The sequence below is a fragment of the Vulpes vulpes genome, chromosome 3, assembly GCF_048418805.1.
Source record: "Vulpes vulpes isolate BD-2025 chromosome 3, VulVul3, whole genome shotgun sequence".
In the NCBI taxonomy this organism is placed as follows: Eukaryota; Metazoa; Chordata; class Mammalia; order Carnivora; family Canidae; genus Vulpes; species Vulpes vulpes.
The window spans coordinates 134,129,167-134,149,911 of NC_132782.1; the positions used below are offsets into that span (position 1 = coordinate 134,129,167).

General features: G+C 37.8%; 1 protein-coding gene across 1 annotated transcript; it reads left to right on the forward strand.

The window, feature by feature from the left end:
* The first annotated feature begins 117 nt into the window (after positions 1-117).
* On the forward strand, positions 118-19,297 carry GBP5 (guanylate binding protein 5). Its single transcript, XM_026004837.2, has 11 exons — positions 118-373; positions 3,315-3,523; positions 4,038-4,165; positions 12,419-12,528; positions 12,784-12,980; positions 13,324-13,566; positions 14,631-14,911; positions 15,733-15,945; positions 16,920-17,022; positions 17,304-17,485; positions 18,111-19,297. The coding sequence occupies exons 2-11, from the start codon at positions 3,334-3,336 to the stop codon at positions 18,225-18,227; spliced, it is 1,764 nt and encodes a 587-aa protein (XP_025860622.2). The 5' UTR covers positions 118-373; positions 3,315-3,333; the 3' UTR covers positions 18,228-19,297.
* The last annotated feature ends 1,448 nt before the right edge of the window (positions 19,298-20,745 follow it).

Sequence of the window (20,745 nt, forward strand, 5' to 3'; positions counted from 1 at the left end):
CAAAAACAGTCTCTTCCACTAACAATATGCAGTTTCTAATAATTCAGGCCAAACATCCAGCCCATTCACCAGGAAATACTTAGGAAATGACTGGTGAAGTGACTAGTCCCTGAGATTGTCTTGTGGTTTCAGTTTCTATATGCATGAGGTTTTGAAGACTCTTTCTACTTTTGGTTTGTATTTCATATTCTAATCCTTTGCCCTCTGATGGTCTGGGGGAGGGGGTGGTAGTAAGAAATCCCCAGAATTGTGAAGGAAAGATATCAGAAATCAACACACCTAAACTGAAGGACAAAGAGCTCTTAGCTCCTTCTCAGGGAAGCAGCTTTCGTACCAGCTCTGAAGGATCTCTGCTACTGATCTTGCAGTTAAGGTAAGACTAGGGCAGGGGTGGAAAAGATTTTCAAGGGTCAAAATGTTTTTAAAACTTTCTATCCAGGATAGGATGCAGGCAAGCCTGATGTGGACATTAGACACCTTTAAAGACTAAATTGTGATGTTGTAAGACAGGTAGCAGAATTTTTCTTTTAATTTTTTAAAAATATTTTATTCATTTATTCATGAAAGACACAAACACACACAGAGAGAGACAGAGAGAGACAGAGAGAGAGAGAGGCAGAGACACAGGCAGAGGGAGAAGCAGGCTCCATGCAGGGAGCCTGATGTGGGACTCGATCCTGGGTCTCCAGGATCACGCCCTGGGCCGAAGGCAGCGCCAAATCGCTGAGCCACCCAGGGATCCCCAGAATTAATTGAGCCCCAGATACATTTGGTTACTGCTGAATCAGAAACAAGCATGTGTGGAGGAATAAACTGACAGCCTGAAATGTCCTAACACTGTTTTCCTTCCTTTGCCACCTTGAGATCCTTTCTTTTTGATAAAACCTAATTAAGTTATTTCAAACTGCAGTCTGATAGTCTGAAGAACTGCGACTGAATAATTTTTATGAGAAAGAGCAATGAATGAGATGTAATCTAAGTAGCTTGCTAACATTGTTAAAAACAAAAAAGAAAAAAATTGAAACTCAGAATGAACAGTACAGAGGTTCATTGAAAGCAGCTATACACTTTTAGTCATAGTCTTATTTTTTTTTAAGGTGGATTTCTTCCTTTAGAAATAGCACTGGATTGAGGTCCCGGGGTGGCTCAGTTGGTTAAGCATCTGTCTTTGGCTCAGGTCATGATCTCCAGCTTCTCAGAAAGAGCCCCACATCAAGCTTTTTGCTCAACAGGGACTGTTTCTCTCTCTCTCTCCTTCTGCCCCTTCCCACTGCTCATTCTCTTTCTCTCTCTCTCTCTCTCTCTCTCTCTCTATTTTTTTTTCTCTCTCTCTCTCTAATAAATAAAATCTTTTTTAAAAAAATAACCCTGGATTAATTAATTTTGATTTCCTGGAACACACTCATTCCTTAAGGCTTTTTGTGCTGGATTCTGTTTCTATTCTATTGTCTCTACTATCATGAATCATTTAATTCCAGTTGCCCAACTTGGCCCATCAATACTGTCTGGCAATTTTGTTTGCCCCTTAGAGCTTATACCTATAAACTGAGCTGAGAAAGGCAGAGCAACAGTTAGTTATATATGGGTGTGTTCATATTACAACTGCAAAGATGTTTTCGAGATTGGGCTCTCCGAAAAGAATTAAAGATGTCACCTAGATAACATTTGGGGGCAATGTGTAAAATACTTCTATTAACATAAATACACATATTAACATAAATACTTCTATTAACATAAATGTTATTCCTTAGGAGGTCTGAAAATTCAGACCGATTAGTTCCTCCTGTTAATGACATCATCCCAAAGTACAAGAGCTTGTAAGCCTCCAATATCTGCAAATAGATTTGGATTGTGTATGTTGTTTTTCTAGCTAATTGTAGATCATCACTGCCAGTTCCCCGTACCTTTGTAATCTAAAAATGATTATGACCCCTGCTTTATACAAATCAAGCAACCAGAAATCTACAAATGTATGGTACTAATACTGCAATAGAGATGCATTAGAATGGAAAGAGAATTAGCATTTGAGTCTGTAAAATCATGGAATCTCTCTGTGGGTTTCGGTTGGCCTGAGCATTTCCTGGCTCCCATGTCCATGGTGCTGTGCCATTTGTGCCATCCTTTGCAAAGGATCATTTATGAACTGCTCTTAAGCAGTTTGTTTTCATTTGTCACCTGAATAATCTCCAATGCATTAGCTATGAGGAAGAGGGAAGAATGGGTTTTTATAATTTTTAAAAAACAGTTTTTATTGCTGGCTAATAAAGGAATCCATAACTCTTCATTGTAAGTTTTTAATGAAAGAAGAATTCAAGCAGATGTTGGATTTTTAGCTTCTGTAGTAAATAATCACTCCTAAAATGGAAGAAAGTTGCTCTTTATAAGGCAGAAAAGCAAACACTTGCTTGAGTCTCAGCCTAAAAATGCTTTATCAGGAACTCTATAGGAATTGATGCTCAGAAGTCAATAGTCAAGTATTATTTAAGAAGGCATTTTCACTTGCTCCCTCATTCATAAAACAATCATACGCTGAAGTTTTGACTGAAGAAAGCACTACTATACCTATACAAAAAAAATTCCTTAAAAGTAGGTATAAGGGGCACTTGGGTGACTCAGTTGGTTAAGCATCCAACTCTTGGTTTCAGCTCTGGTCATGATCTCAGGGTCATGAGATCGAACCCCACATCCAGCTCTATGCTAGGTGTAGAGCCTGCTTGAGACTCTCTTTCTCCCTCTCCCTCTGCCCCTCCCTGGTTTGTGCTCTCTCTCTCTTTCTCTTTAAAAAAAAAAGAAATAAAAAGAAATAAATTTGTTTTTTTTTAAGTACAACTATAAGAAGTAAAAATTTATGATTTGTTAGATTATGCTACATAATGACCTGGTGGGATTTAGTATAATACAGTTTGACTGGACATAGCCCTACATGAGACAGAAGCAATTTATAAAGGGTAAAAGCAAGAAGTGTAATATAACAAATAATGTTTATAAAGATTCAGTCTGAGGATTTAGGGAGGTAAAAACTAGAGATTACAAGCAAGCCAAAAACCAAAGAGAGTCAGATTTTAAATTAGCAGTAGGTAAAACTCAGGAAATCGATTTCCTTATGCCCAACAAATATTTAAAGACCAGTGGGGTAGCCTATAATAGGGCGTTGAGCTTATTTTACTATGACCATCTTTGCTCTCCATTTTTCAAAATTTCTTCAAGAATTTAGGCAATGTTGGAAAGTAGTATGTCCCCAAGTCCAGAAAGCAAAATGACTTTTTCTTCTATAAGACTAGAAATTTCAACCTATCTCATCTCTTCCCTTGCAGACAAAGTCACGCCCTAGACATGACGCCAAATATCTACATGCCAGCCCCAGTGTGCCTCATTGAGAACAATGGAGGGCAACTTCTGGCTAATCAGGAAGCTTTGGAGATCCTGTCAGCCACTAGGAATCCTCTTGTGGTGGTGGCTATTGTGGGCCTCTACCGAACAGGCAAATCCTACCTGATGAATAAGCTGGCTGGGAAGAACAAGGGTGAGTGGCACCAACAAAGCTCTGCTCAGTCCCTTCTGCTCACCCACACTGCCAGCACTGAGTGCAGTGAGGCATGGAGAGAAAGTTAGAGCCTGGGAGGAATACTGAAAGTTAATGTTTGGGCCACAGGTGGCTAATTATCTTTTGGAAACAAAGGCAGAGGTCTATTCATGACACGTCACCTCCTTTTCCTCTCTTAGTTTCTCCCTGGAAAAAGCATATTTTCCAATCATAAGGAGTAAAACATCAGTAAAATAATTTCTATATATGTAATTACAAACTATTAAATGTTTAGTAGTGTGACATTCTTGTAAAAAGGAAAAATATCAAACTTCCAAACTATGGTATTTTAGACTCTCATTTTTCCAATCCTCTATTCTAATTCAGATCAGTACTGGTTATACTTTTTGATGTGTCCTCATCTTACATCCCTTAAACCCTAGCTCAGTTGTCAAGAAGGTCTCTAACTTCCTGATCCCCTCCTCTGTTACTACCTCTCCCTTCCCCCTTGCAGGCTTCTCTATTGGATCCACAGTGCAGTCTCACACCAAGGGTATCTGGATGTGGTGTGTGCCTCATCCCAAAAAGCCGAACCACACTCTAGTTCTTCTTGACACGGAGGGTCTAGGAGATGTAGAGAAGGTAAGGAACAAAAATACCTTTAGATTCCTCTGAACATTCTTTACGAAGGGAGGTTTTTTGTTTTTCTAAATTTGTACTTCTACTTGATAGAGTATAACTTTTCCCCCTTTCTATTTTTCGTAGTTGAAATTTGGAAATCTGAGATGAGAAAAATATATTTATAAGCCAGAATCATGACTGGAACAAGACACTAATATAGAGCTAGGCAGTTAACTGAAATCCAGAAAAGATGGTACAAATCAAAGCACTGTCACGAGTCTGATCCTGCAGAAAAGAGTAATTAGTAGTGAGTTCTGGGTCAGAGGACCTTGGGTTAGAATAAGGCCCTGGCACTTGTAGCTCTCGACCTTGACATGCAAATCTCCTCAAATCTTTTACTTCCCTTTTGGCCTTATCCAACTTAGCATTTGGACAGTAGACATGTGGGCTTTTTCCACTTTTATATTGATATTTAACAACCAGCTAACTGTGTGGGAATTAGGGGAAAGATTTGATTTGTAACACTTGCCAGTTTTTTAAATATTCTCATTAAAGCTGATTCCAAGCTTCCAAAGTGAAGTCACTAAACTCCGGGTTCAGAAGAGATGTGTACAGTCAGCTCCTGTAAGCTGGTATGAGTTGGCTCTAGCATACAATGGAAATTTTCCCTTTCAGTTCTCTTTTTTTTTTTTTTTTTTTAAGATTTTATTTATTCATGAGAGATGGGGTAGAGACACACACACACACACAGAGAGAGAGAGAGAGAGAGAGAGAGAGGCAGAGACACAGGCAGGGAGGCCACTCCCTCCCTGCAGGGAGCCTGATGTGGGACTCTATCCCAGGACTACAGGATCATGCCCTGGGCCAAAGGCAGGCACCAAACTGCTGAGCCACCCAGGGATCCCCACTTCTCTTGTTTTTTTGTTTCCATTTTGCTTTTTGGTTTGCCACAAAGTCAAGATGGTTAACTCATTTTGTGCTTTAGTTTCTGCATCTGTAACATGAAAACAGTAGTTATAAGCATATCTCATGGCACTGTTTTGAGTATTAGACAGAATCAGTAATGTGAATTGTCCTGTGTATAATAACTAGTCAATAAAGTAAATATATGTATTATGTGTATAGGCCAAATTTGTTTTACACAATTGAAGATATTGATTTTTCCCTTTATTTTTTAATTCCAGTATAATTAATGTACAGTGTTATATCATTTTCAGGGTATCATATAGCAATTCAACAATTCTACACATTATTCAGTGCTTGTCACTGTAAATGTACTCTTAATCCCCTTCACCTATTTCATCCATCCACCCTCCCCATAATCAGTTTGGTCTCTATAGTTAAGAGACCAAAATTTTTTAATTTTAATTTTTCGTTTTTGTTTGTTTTGTTTCTTAAATTCCACATATGAGTAAAATCATAGGGTATCTGTCTTTCTCTATCTGACTTGTTTCACTATGCATTATACCCTCTAGATCCATGTTGTTGCAAATGGCAAGGACTCATTTTTTTATGAATGAGTAATATTCATGTGTGTGTGTGTGTGTATTTTTTTTTTCTTCATCCATTCATCAATTGGGTTGCTTCCATATTTTGGCTATTGTAAATAATGTCGCAATAAACATAGGGATGCATGCATCTTTTTGAATTAGTGTTTTTGTACTCTTTGGGTAAATTCCCAGTAGTGGAATCACTGGATCATACGGCAGTTCTATTTTTAATTTTCTGAGGAAACTCCACCCTGTTTTCCACAGTGGCTGCAACAGTTTGCATTTCCACCAAAGTGCACAAGTGTTCCTTTTTCTCCACATCCTTACCAACAATTATTGTTTTTTGTGTTTTTGATGAAAATATTGATTTTAAGCACTCTGGTTACCTCCACTAACTTTGACTATCCATTCCAAATACCTAACTAGTTATAAGAAAAACTGGTGAGGGAGGAGGAGTTAAGAAGGCAGGGAAGTAGGAGGACCCTAAGCTTGTCTTACCCCTCAAACACGGCTAGATAGTTATTAAATTAGTCTGAACACCCAAGAAGTCAATCAGAAGTCTGAGAGAACAAAAACTGCACATATACAAGTAGAAAAGCCTTTGGAAGTGCAGAAAGTCTACAGGGAGCAAAACGGTGCCACCTATTGAAGGCCAGAGCTGCTTACACCAAGCCCCACCCCCATGCCCCTGGAGAAGTATTTCCACAGAAATTTATCAGCCTGAGAATCAGCGCAGCTGGCCCCTCCTCCAGAAGACCAGCACAGACAACTAGCTTGCAACAAATTTATTGATCATAGAGTGCTGCAAAGCTTCAGTTCTAGGAGAAACGGGACTGAGCTTCCTGTTTACTTTTATTCTTTATTTCTTTTAAATATATTATTTTTTCATTTAATTTCCTATATTTCCAAATCTTTTATTAATTTTTACTATTAACTTTAATTTTTAATACTTTTCATACATGTTTTTAATTTTTTTCTTTCATTTTATCTTACCTTATTTTTAAATTTCATGATCTAGATTCTTTTAACAAACAGATCAAAACACACCCAGGGTCTAGTGGGTTTTTGGTTTTCTTGCTTTGTGTTTCTGTTTCTGGTTTTGTATGTTTTTAGTTGCTGGTGTTGTTCCTTTTCTCTCTTTCTTATTTTCTTTTATGGGCAAAATGACGAGACAGAGGAATTCACTCCAAAAGAAAGAACATGAGGTAGAACTCACTGCCAGGGATTTCATCAATATAGAATTAAGTAAATTATATCTTAACTAGAATTTAAAACAACAACTATAAGGATACTAGCTGGGCTTGAAAAAAGCATAGAAAACACTAGAGGATCCTTCATTATAAAGATAAAAGAACTAAAATCTTGTCAGGCAAAAATTTAAAATACTATAACTAAGATGTAAACACAAATTGAGGCCATAAAAATGAGGATGGATGAAGCAGATGAATGAAACAGTGATATAGAAGATAAAATTATAGAAAATAATGAAGCCAAAAAGAAGAGGGAAAGAAAGTAATGGACCGTGAAAGTAGATGTAGGGAACTCAGCAACTTAGTAAAATGTAGTAACATTCCTATCATAGGAGTCCCAGGAGATAAAGAGAGATATAAAGGGGCAGAAGGTTTATTTGAATAAATTCTAGCTGAAAACGTCCCAAATCTGGGGAAGGGCAAAGACATCAATCCAAGAAGCACAGAGAACTTCCATGAAATTCAATAAAAGCCCAACATCAGAAAGACATAACACAGTCAAATTCACAAAGTACACAGACAAGGAAAGAATCCTGAAAGCAACAAGGGGGAAAAACTCCTTAACCTACAAGGAAAGACAGATCAGGTTCTCAGCAGATCCATCCAGAGAGACTTGGCAGGCCAGAAAGGAGTGAAAGGAATTATTCAACGTGTTGAATGGGAAAAGCTATGCAGCAAAGCATTCTTCATCCAGCAAGCTCTTATTCAAAAGAGGAGAAAGAGTTTTCCAGACAAAATATAAAGGGGTTCATGACCAGTCCTGCAAGAATTTTTTTAAAAGATTTTATTTATTTATTCATGAGAGCCACAAAGAGAATGGCAGAGATATAGGCAGAGGGAGAAGCAGGCTCTGAATTAATTCTCTCAATATTCACTCTGAATGTAAATGTACTAACTGCTCCAGTCAAAAGACATAATGTATCAGAATGGATTGAAAAATATGATCCATCTATATGGTACCTACAAGAGACTCATTTTAGACCTAAAGTCACCTACAGGTTGAAAGTGAAGGGATTGAGATTCCTGGGTGACTCAGTAGTTTGGCACCTGCTTTCGTCCCAGGGCGTGATCCAGGAGACCCAGGATCGAGTCCCACATCGGGCTCCCTGCATGCAGCCTGCTTCTCCCTCTGCTTGTGTATCTGCCTCTCTCTCTCTCTCTCTCTCTCTCTCTCTTTCCATCTCTCTCATGAATAAATAAAATATTTTTTTAAAAAATTGAAAGTGAAGGGATAGAGAACCATCTACCATGCTAACAGATGTCAAAAGAAAAAGTAGCCATCCTTATAGCAGACCTAGATTTTTAAACAAAGACCAAGAGATGAAGAAGGCTTTTTATCATAATTAAGGGGTCTATCTATCAAGAAGATCTAACGATTGGAAATATTTATGCCCCCTATGTGAGAAAACCCAGATATATAAATTAATTAATAACATACATAAAGAAACTCATTGATGATAATATAATAATGGTAAGGGACTTTAACATCCCAATTACAGCAAGGGACACATCATCTAAGCAGAAAACCAACAAGGAAACAACAGTGTTGAAGAACACACTGGGCCAGACAGACTTAACAGATATATCCAAAATTGTTACCTTAAAGCAACAGAGTACACATTCTTCTCTAGTGCACCTCAAACATTCTCTAGAGGAGATCACACACTGGGTCACAAATCAGCCCTCCATAAGTACAAAAAGATTGAGATCATGCCATGCATATTTTCAGACCACAATGCTAGGAAACTGGAAGCCAACCACAGGAAAAAAATTGGTAAGACCTCAAATACATGCAGGTTAAAGAACATCCTACTAAAGAATGAATGGGTTAATAAGGAAATTAAAGAAGAATTTTAAAAATATGTAGGAAAAATTGAAAAAGAGAGCACAAGAGCCCAAAACCTTTGGGATGCAGCAAAGGCACGCTTAAGAGGGAAATATGTTACAGCACAGGCCTACTTCAAGAAGCAAGAAGAGTCTCAAATATACAACCTAACCTTACACCCAAAGGACTAGAAAAGGAACAGCAAATAAAGCCTAAGGCCAGCAGAAGAACAGAAATACTAAAGATGAGAGCAGAAATCAATGACATAGAAAACACTAGGAGAACAGATTAATGAAACTAAGAGCTGGTTCTTCAGAAGAATTAATGAAATTGATAATCCACTCTAAGACTTATCCAAAAAAGAGAGAGAGAGAGAAAGACCCAAATAGATAAAATCACAAATGATAGGGGAGAGATCACAACCAACAGCACAGAAATATAGACAATGATGAGAGAATACTATGAAAAATCACAGGCCAACAAACCGGGCAATCTGGAAGAAATGGACAAATTCCTAGAAACTTACAAACTACCAAAACTGAAACAGAAAGAAATAGAAAATTTGAACAGACCCATAACCAGCAAAGAAATTGAATCAGTTATGAACACCCTCCCAACAAACAAAAGTCCTGGGCTGGATGTTTCCCAGGGGAACTCCACCAGACATTTAAAGAAGAGTTAATACCTATTCTTCCCAAAACATTCCATAAAGGTGGAAATGGAAGGAAAACTTCCAAATTCATTCTATGAAGCCAGCATTACTTTAGTTCCAAAACCAGACAAAGACCCCACTAAAAAGGAGAATTACAGGGCAATATCCCTGATGAACACGGATGTACAAATTCTCAAAAAAATACTAGCCAATGGAATCCAACAATATATTAAAAGAATTACCATGATCAAGTGGGATGTATTCCTGGGCTACAGGGCTGGTTCGCTATTCCCAAATCAATCAACATGATACACCACATTAATAAAAGAGAGGATAGGAACCATATGATCCTCTCAATAGATGCAGAAAAAGCATCTGACAAAATACAGCATCCATTCTTGATAAAAACCCTCAACAGAGCAGGGATAGAGAGAACATATCTCAACATCATAAGAGCCATATATGAAAGACCCACAGCTAATATCATCCTCAGTGGGGAAAAGCTAAGAACCTTTCCCCTGTGGTCAGAAATAAGACAACGATGTCCACTCTCACCATCACTATTTACCAGAGTACCGGAAGTCTTAGCCTCAGCAATTAGAAAACACAAAGAAATAAAAGGCATCTGAATCAGCAAGGAAGAAGTCAAACTTTCTCTATTTGCAGACAATCTGATACTCTGTAGGAACCCTGAAGGACTGCACCAAAAAATTGCTAGAAGTCATCCATGAGCTCAGCAAAGTAGCAGGATCTGAAATCAATGTGCAGAGATAGGTTGCATTTCTATGCACCAATAACAAAGAAGTAGAAAAAGGAAACCAAAGAATCAATCTGCTTTGCCATTGCATCAAAAATAATAAGATTCCTAGGAATAAATCTAACTAAAGAACCAAAATATCTGTACTCTGAAAATCATAGACCACTTATGAAAGAAATTGAAGAGGACATAAAGAAATGGAAAAGCATTCCATATTCATGGATTAGAACAACATTGTTGCAATCTACACATTTAATGCAATTCCCATTGAAATACCACCACCATTCTTCATTGAGCTAGAAGAAACAATCCTAAAATTTATATGGAACTACAAAAGACTCCAAATAGCCAAAGCAATCCCAAAAAAAGAAAAAAACTGAAGGCATCATGATTCCAGATTTCAAGCTATTTCAAAGCTATAGTTATCAAGACAATATGGTATTAGCACAAAAACAGACACAGAAATCAATGAAAAAGAAGAGAGATCCTAGAATTGGGCCACAACTATATGATAAACTAATCTTCAACAAAGCAGAAAAGAATAGCCAATGGAAAAAAGTATCTTCAACAGATGGTGCTGGGAAAACTGGGCAGCAACGTGTAGAAAAATGAAACTAGACCATTTACTTATACCATACACAAAAATGAGTTGAAAAAGGATGAAAGATCTTAATATGAGACAGGAAACCATCAAAATTCAAGAGGAGAACATAGGCAGAAACCTCCTTGATCTTGGCCATATCAATTTCTTACTAGACACATTACCAGAAACAAGGGAAACAAAAGCAAAAATGAATTATTGGGACTTTGTCAAGATAAAAACCTTCTGCACACTGAAGGAAACAATCAACAAAACTAAAAGATAGCTTTCTGAATGGGAGATGATATCTGCAAACAAGATATCTGATAAAGGATTAATATCCAAGATCTACAACAAACTTACCAAATTCAACATTTCAAACACAAATAACCCAGTTAAGAAATGGGCAGAAGTCATGTACAGACACTTTTCCAAAAAGACATTTAGGTCGCTAACAGACACATGAAAAGATGCTCATCATCATTCATCATTAGGGAAAAACAAATCCAAACCATGATGAGATATAATCTCACACCTGTCAGAATGGCTAAAATTAACAGCAGAAGAAACAATAGGTGTTGGTAAGGATGTAGAGAAAGGGGAACCCTCTTGCACTGTTGAGGCGAATGCAAACTGGTGCAGCCACTCTGGAGAACAGTATGGAGGTTCCTCAAAGTGTTAAAAATAGAGGTACTCTATGATTCAGCAATTGCATCACTAGGTATTTATCCAAAGGATACAAAAATATAGATTCAAATGGATACATGCACCCTGATGTTTATAGCAACATTATCAACCATAGCCAAACTATGGAGAAAGCCCAAATGGCAACCAATGAATGGTTAAAGAAGATGTGGTATAGGGACACCTGGGTGGCTCAGTGGTTGAGCATCTGCCTTTGGCTCAGGGTGTGATCCCAGGGTCCTAGGATAAAGACCCCTTTGTGTTAAATTGTGCCCCACAGGCAGCCTGCTTCTCCCTCTGCCTATGCCTCTGCCTCTCTATGTCTCTCATGAATAAATAAATTTAAAAAAGAAGGTATGGCATATATATATATATATGCAACATATATATATGTGTATATATATATATATATATATATATATATATACACACTACACACACACACACACATACACAATGGAGTGTTTCTCAACCATCAAAATGAGTGAAGTCTTGCCATTTGCAATGACACCGATGGAGCTAGACTGTATTATGCTAAATGAAAGAAGTCAGAGAAAGATAAATACCATATGATCTCACTCATATATGGAATTTAAGAAAGAGAACAAATTAACACGTGGGAAGAGGAAAAGAAAAAAAAGAGAGAGAGAGAAACAAGCCATAAGAGAATCTTAATGATAGAGAACAAACTAAGGGTTGGTGGAGGGAGGTGGATGGGAGATGGGCTAGACAGATGATGGGTATTAAGATGTTTATGTAAGTGATGAATCACTGAATTCTATTCCAAAACCAATATTTCCCTGTATATTAACTATTAAATTTAAATTAAAATAATAAAAAATAAGTTTAAAAAAGAAAAGCTGGTGAGTTAACAGTATATGATTCTATATAAATTTATCAATGTTAACAGAACTTTGAATAGTAATGTTTCTCATAATCATTTTTGTTTATCTTGCTTAACGTAAGTCAAGGGCCTATTTTTAATGATTGGTCATCTAAGAATACCATGAGACATGATTTAAATTTGTTCTTTTAGGGTGACAAGAACAATGATGCCCAGATCTTTGCATTGGCAATACTATTGAGTAGTACCTTTGTATACAATACTATGAACAAAATTGATCAGAAGGCTATTGACCTATTGCAGTATCCTTATGTGGTCCAAGATGGCACTGGAGCCAGAGAGAACTCTATTTACTAGCTGTGTTTGTGAGTTTGTGAATCAAGAACGAAAATGAAAAAATATAAAGCACTAAAGGTACGAAAGAGAGTCCTTAAATTTATAGATCAAATGGAGTTAAGACCCAAAGGGAAAATAAACGTATAGGGAGACATGGAATTAAATATATATGGGCTTAGATGAAGTCCTATTTCCATCAGTTTTCCTTAACTGCATCCCAGCTATGTTACAGAACTGTCGAATCTGCTCAGGAAAGTATCCTCACCTGATCTTGAAGGGGTTGAAGATGCAAGTAACCTTCAGAGCTTCTGTCCAGACTTTGTGTGGACTCTGAGAGATTTCTTTCTAACCCTGGAAGTAGATGGGCAAGACATCACAGCAGATGAATACTTGGAGAATTCCCTAAGGCTAAAGCAAGGTAGCTGGACTTCAGTTTTTAAAGAGAGAAGAGTACTAAGAGAAATTTTATCTCATGTGTAGGTGGTTAAATTAATAGTTTCATATATTTACTCACCTTGCTAAACTACCAAATAAATATTCGTTTATAGTAAACTAATAGACTCAATATTAAATTGTATTAATCCCCTGTTCTTGGAGCAAATTCTTTTTTCCTTTCCCTGATTAGTTACCTTTCAGCTTTTTGCTTAGAGTCTGTGAAGATGTAGTAAAATAACATCAGGTGGAAGCACATTTATTTGAGGAGAATAAGTTAACTCGAATGCTAATCTTATGCTAAATGAGTCCTATTTTTCTTTCCTCAGGCACTAATGAAAGTGTTAAAAACTTTAATTTGCCCCGTCTATGTATAAAAGAATTCTTTCCAATAAGGAAATGCTTTATCTTTGACTCTCCCACTCACCGGAAGAAGCTTGCCCAGCTTGAGACGCTGCCTAACGATGAGCTGGATCCTGAATTCGTGCAACAAGTGGCAGGGTTCTGTTCCCACATCTTCAACCATTCCAACACTAAAACTCTTCCAGGAGGTATCAAGGTCAATGGACCCTGTGAGTACCCTTTTTAGAATTCCTCAATTTAACACAAAGAATGGGGCACTCTCGTAAGTTTCTCCTTCCACTGTCAATGTTGAAAATGCGTAGTTAATTACTACCAAGAAAATCATGTGTATCATATTTATTAAAATCCAGTAAGTACCAAAAATATTTCTAGTGCTTTTTAAAGTAATATCTCCAAAGTAGGATAAAATAGAAGTGTAACCTGAGAAAAAGGTCAAGTTAAAAAAGTTATCCCCATAAATGGTCCACCACTGAACTAGACTAACCCATGCCATGGGTTGGCATCGCTTGTTCAACCAATATAGTAGATACTAATTATATGTCACAGTTTTTGAGAGACACGAAATGAGGAATACATATATATTCTCTGTAAAAATGAAATGAGTTCATACAAACATTAAACAGAGGCCCAGGTTATCTAAAACCCTAAAAGAAATCCAGCAGACTTCTAGGTCCAGTTTCAACTAGAGTCTCTATCTTTCAGAAGTTTGTAAATTATTACTGCATTCAAGAAGGAAGTTGAGTGCAAACAAAAGTATGCAAAGGACAAGAAAGACAAACAGGCAAGTTTCAACAAAGAGTAAAGGAGACCTGGTCTAATGAACACTCGCTTTCTGCTTTTCCAGAGCAGGATAATGCTCATGCCAGCTTTACATACCGAAGTGAAAGATGAAAGGGCATTCTGAAGGGAAAAGAAACCTGAGGAAGAGGGAAAGAAAGGGGAAAGTAAGAGGCAAAAGGCCTAGAGCATCCTAATCAAACAAATATGCCTAACTTTGCATAACCATTTGCTTATTTCTCAATGAGAAAAGGATGAAATGTGGATGATCACAAACATCTTGAGTTTTCCCCTTTGAATACTTTCTTTTCCCAAAGAAAGATCTTGCTTTAGGTCACACAGTTTCCCAAAGGACCTTATTTGGGCCACTGACACGGTGTGCAGAAAGCTGAAAAAGTGCAGCCGATGCACTGTGAAATTAACATTCACAGAATCACCCAGTTTAGAGCATGCCCGCTTTCTTGAAAATAACACAAGCATCTCTTCTCCTATGAAGATCTAAAGAGCCTCGTGCTGACGTACATTAATGCCATCAGCCGTGGGGATCTGCCCTGCATGGAGAACTCAGTCTTGACCTTGGCCCAGATCAAGAACTCAGCAGCAGTGAAAAAGGCCATTGACCACTATGACCAGCAGATGAGCCAGAAGGTGCAGCTGCCCACGGAAACTGTCCATGAGTTGCTGGACCTGCATAGGGAAAGTGAAAGAGAGGCCACAGAAGTCTTCATGAAGAACTCTTTCAAGGATATGGACCAAAAGTTTCAGAAGGAATTAGAGGTAATTATCTTTTTTTTTTTTTCTCTCTAGTTCATGGGGCTTATGACCAATAAGAGGCAAAGTTGCATTTTATTGCTATGAAAGGCAAAATTGGGACTGAATAGGGAAACACAATCCTCACTAGACTGGAAAATAATGATTACCACTTATGTGATCAAGATATCACTTATTCTGAAAACAAAAAAAAAACAACAAAAACAAAACAAAACAAAAAACAAGCAAATGTGTCACTACCCTGGACCCTATAGATTCTGAAACTTTCACACATACACAACTCACCTTACCATGTTACAACCATGAACTAATTTTTTTAAGTAATCCTATTCCTTAAAACATTATATTCACAAAGTAATCATTAACTTTCCTTTTTTATTAATCAAGATGCAGAATTGCCAAATGAGTCTACTAAAAGATCATGTCTCCAGGTTTGATAGCATACACTACACCACTCTGGCCGGTTACTGCGTACCCTATACTCACTGGGAATCCCAGGCCCAGTGTCGCACTAAAACCAGGAAGTTGTAAAATAGTAGGTTGCATTTAAAATTACAGCATGAGGCTGAAGATGTGTGGTCTAAAGATGACATCTGAAGCAGAAATTGCAAAAGAAAGAGGTTTCAGGGAATTTCAAACCCAAAAGCAAAGTAATTTTTCTACAGTATATCATCTTTGGAATTTTTCTAGGCTTGGTGAGAAGGATATAGTCTTACTTGTAGTCCTCTAGTTTCTATAAAAAAATATAAAGATTCTTTTTGAGAACCATTTCTAGAAATTATGAAGTGTTGCTAACATCTTCTCCATGGACCTCTGTCCCTCTGAAGACTCTTCTAGAAGTAAAAAAGGATGACTTATATAAACAGAACATGGAGGCATCATCATGCCGTTGCTCAGTTTTACTTCGGGCTATTTTTGGTCCTCTGGAAAATGATGTGAGGCAGGGCATTTATTCAAAGCCAGGAGGACATCGTCTCCTCGTTCAGAAGACAGAAGAGTTGAAAGCAAGGTACTATCAGGAGCCCAGGAAAGGAATGCAGGTATTCCAAATTTTATCTATTAATCACAGAAATTGTTAAGGGGCTTCTTTCAAAAACCAATGAGGACAGGAAGAGTATTTATAACCTAATGATAGCTGTGGAATTAAACCAAACAATATCACCATAATCACCTGACTTTTATTGCTATCATGAACATTTATTATAATGAAGGAACTTTCTTGGTTACATGGCACAGAATCCCAATAATTGAAGCTAACGTAAGAAAGAATGATAATTCACTGGCTTATATAAACTAAAAGCAAAATGTTTAAATGCTATTCAATGTTCAAGAGTTCAAACAATATCATAAATTTTACCCCTTCCAAATGTTGGGAAATATCAGGAAGGGAGACAGAACATAAAGACTCCTAACTCGGGGAAATGAACTAGGGGTGGTGGAAGGGGAGGAGGGCGGGTGTTGGAGGGGAATGGGTGACGGGCACTGAGGTGGACACTTGACGGGATGAGCACTGGGTGTTTTTCTGTATGTTGGTAAATTGAACACCAATAAAAGTTAATTTAAAAAAATTTTTTTACCCCTTCCTTCTTTTTCCAGTCTCCACTGCAGCTTTTTGTTCTCTTTTCCTCACCATTGATTTCATTCTCAGGCAGCCTCAACCCACAGGGTGGGAGAATGACACCAACAGCTCCAAGCTTAATTAGTCTTTTGTGCTCCCAGTCTCAGTATAGAGAATATTTCCCAGCATCCCTATCAGTCTTTCAAACACCCAGGCTGCAGTCTTTCCCCACCTGTACCCAAATTCTCTGCATCTGGTAGCCTTGGGTGCTCTGATTGGCCAGCCCAGAGCTTTGCAGCCACCCTTGTCACAGAAGAGGTTTAATTGGCAGTTTTACCAAGGACAGGGCTGAGTACTTCCAGGAAGGAAAAGATACGGGGATGAAAAAGAAATAAAGGTTTATAACAACTTAATCCCCATTTCCTACTCCTAACTTCATGTTTTTGGGGTCCCTAGGCTGAGAGAGCTCTACAGGAATATTTACAGTCCAGACAGTCTACAACCGATGCCATCCTACAAATAGACTTGGCTCTCACAGTGAGGCAAAAGGAGATAGAAGGTGAGAAGAAAATGTAGGGGATGCAAGATAGACCTTTCTACACATTTTAATGAATTTCATCTGCTTCACCTGTGATCCGTAAACCAGAGCAAGAATGGGAAAGATGATTTCTAGCTCCTCAGGCTGAATCTGAACAGGGCATGTGCTGTCAGCTGCAATATGGTTTCCTGGGAGGGAGACAGTTCCAGGGAGTTTTCTTTATGAGGTAGTAGCAATAACAAGAGTGGGGAACAGAAGGAAGAGGCTCTTTAATCCTAGAGGGTTGTCATTTTCTTCCTCAGAGGCAAATAGGAAAGCACAGGCTGCGAAGATTGTAGCACAAAGGTTGGAGACAATTCAAAGGCATAACCAGCAAATGATGATGCAAAGGGAGCGGCTCTATCAGGAACAAATAAGACAGATACAAATATTCAGAGAATACCAGTTGCAACAACAGCAGAGGGCCCTGGAACGTCGATTCCAGGTATGCATCAATTATTTCATCTCAGGATTTTAACCATATCTCTCCTCCCTGTATTGATGAGGGCATGAAGCAGTGACAAGGAAGAGAGGCAGCACAGTACTGCAGCTCAGGTCAAGGACTCTGGAGTCAGATGTCCTGGGTATGAATCCCAGCTCTACCTCCTACTAAATACATGGTTTGAGCAACCTATCTATCCTCTCTATGCCTTGGTTTCCTCTTGTGGAAAATGGGGACCATAATAATGACCATTTTAAAGGGTTATTTTGATAATTAAATAAGAACATTTGTGTTTAGAATTGTGTTTGTTCTAGAATAAGCACTAAAATGTGTTAAATAAAAGCCCAGGACCTTTCTATCCCCTAGCAATTTTTGTTGTTATCTTGTTCATTGCTCTAGATAGTCTTCTTTGGTTATGATAACCTTATTAAATTAATTTACCTTTTTCTATCTATGAAAGAAGAATGAGAAATGCACATGAATTGAAAAGAAGAATTCTGTGACTGTCTTTTGTTACTTACTGACAGATTAAAATAAACAAAGAAGTCAATGATTTGGGTTTCCCCCCCTCAAGTGATATAGACATTACTTTCTGCTAAGCTCTCCTGTTTTATTTATCATTCTTTAGGAAGAGGCTGAAAATCTCAATAGGGAAATCGAAACTGAACGCAGAAGCCTTCAAAATGAAATCCAGGATCTCCAGAGGAATGTTGTCTCATTGGATGATACATGCATCTTACTCTAAAGAGCTAAATATCAGAACAAACTTTTCTTGTTCACTTTTGCTAAAGACACAAAAGTTTGAGAAATTATAGAAACTGGAACAATCACCACTTAAATAAACTTCATAATTCTTGTGTCAAACTTTTGTACAGTTCTAAAATTATAAAGCTTGTAATTAGTATAATGTACATTTCAGTAATTCCATAGCTTAAATGATGGTCACTTCCTTAAAAAGACTATGAATTCTGTAATAAGGATTTTTATCACTATCCTTATTTAGGGTGATACTGGGTTGGTTCCATCAGGGGAAACTGTCTTATAACCCAATTCCATCCCCCCAATTTTCTATTTTGGATTGAGGGTATTAGGAGTGGCCAAAGGGGTGATATCCACAATGGACAAAGTCAAGTACAATTTGGCCAAAGTCATGGGCTCAAATGGGCCTCATGCTTGCCAGCACCATCTTGTGCTGGATGCCATCAGAGGAAGGCACCAATAGTAAGGACAACTAACCTCGTGGAAACAATGTATGGTTCTCTTGTGTATGGACACTGCTCAGTTTATTGCCAATGATGTGACTCCTGGATACAGTTAGTATATGGTCTGCTTAGATTCTAAGCTGGAAAAAAAAAAACAAACAAACCCCACAAAACAACAACAACAACAACAAAAAAACATGGTAATGAAATAAGGGTACTCCAGATGGTGGAAAGAACTACCAGCATAGAAACTATATCATAGGCTGCAGGCTAAATAAGACTTTTCCTTGTTCATTCTCAAAAAGGGCATAACTTAAACAGAATATTTTATATTATGAAGCAATTTATATTGGACTTAATAACTGTGTCACATGTTTATAATCCTTCAAAGCTTGTAAATAAATGGTATAAGGAATGCTGGATGAGGTGCCAATAAGGTGCCAAAAAGTTTGATGGGGATCATTTAATTTTATACTTGCTTTAGTGCCAAAGCTAAATGATCTTAATTCTTTGCAATTATATATAAAAGCATACTAATTTTTTCCTAAAATTATGGTTTAAATACATTTGTACATATTTTAACTATAAATAACAATTAAATTTTTCAAAAACATAACTCTACTACTTTGTTTTCATCTTCTCCAAAATTGGGAAAATGTGGAAGGTCATAAATGCTGCAGACACATGACTGGTACCTTGAAGCTATCCACTTGCACCACGGCTCTCTCTCTCTACATATGTCTAACACAGCTTTCCCACAGCATGGCACACTCATGTGGCTAGCTTCCAAGACAGTGTTTGAAGTAGCAAAATTCCAAGCTTAAAATCTCTTAAGACCCATTTTACACACAACTCCCTTTTTGTTGCATTCCATTGATCAGGATAGTTCATAGGCAGGATCCCTGGGTGGCTCAGGGGTTTAGTGCCTGCTTTCAGCCCAGGGCATGGTCCTGAAGTCCCAGGATTGAGTCCCACATTGGGCTCCCTGCATGGAGTCTCCTTTTCCCTCTGCCTATGTCTCTGCCTCTCTCTCTCTCTCTCTCTCTGTCTCTCTCATGAATAAATAAATAAAATCTTTTTAAAAAATAAAAGGGATAGTTCATAGGGAAAGCCCAAATTCAAGGCAAGGAGAAATGGAATCTATCTCTCTATAGGAGATGTGGCAATAAATTTGCAGCCATTTTTTTAAAAATCTATTTATCTGGGGACACCTGGATGGCTCAGTTGGTTAAGCATCTGCCTTTAACTCAGGTCACAATCCCAGAGAGGTGAGACTGAGCCCGTCTGGCTCCCAGCTCAGCAGGGGATCTGCTTCTCCCTTTCTGTCTGCCACTCTCCTTGCTTATATTCTATCACTCTCACTCTCACTCTTTATTTGGGTCTCTGGGTGGCTTAGTCAGTTAACCACCTAACTCTGGATTTTGGCTCAGGTTACAATCTCAGGGTCATTAGATGGAGATAGTATCAGGTTCCCACTCAGTGGGGAGTCTGCTAAAAAGACAAACAAAACCGAAGGAGTTTGTGACCACAAAAACAGCCCTGCAAGAAATTTAAAGGGAGGCTTTGAGTGGAGGAAAAAAAAAAGACCAAAAGCAATAAAGACTAGAAAGGACCAGAGAACATGACCAGAAACACCAACTCTAGAGGTAACACAATGGCAGTAAATTCATCTCTCAATAATCACTCTGAATGTAAATGCACTAACTGCTCCAGTCAAAAGATACAGATATCAGAACGGATTGAAAAACATGATCCATCTATATGCTGCCTACAAGAGACTCATTTTAGAACTAAAGTCACCTGCAGGTTGAAAGTGAGGGGATAGGGAACCATCTATCATGCTAACGAATGTCAAAAGAAAGTCAAAGTAGCCATACTTATAGCAGACAAACTAGATTTTTAAACAAAGACCAAGAGATGAAGGAGGCTTTTTATCATAATAAAGGGGTCTATCTATCAAGAAGATCTAACGATTGGAAATATTTATGCCCCCTACGTGAGAAAACCCAGATATATAAATTAATAAATAACATACATAAAGAAACTCACTGATGATAATAC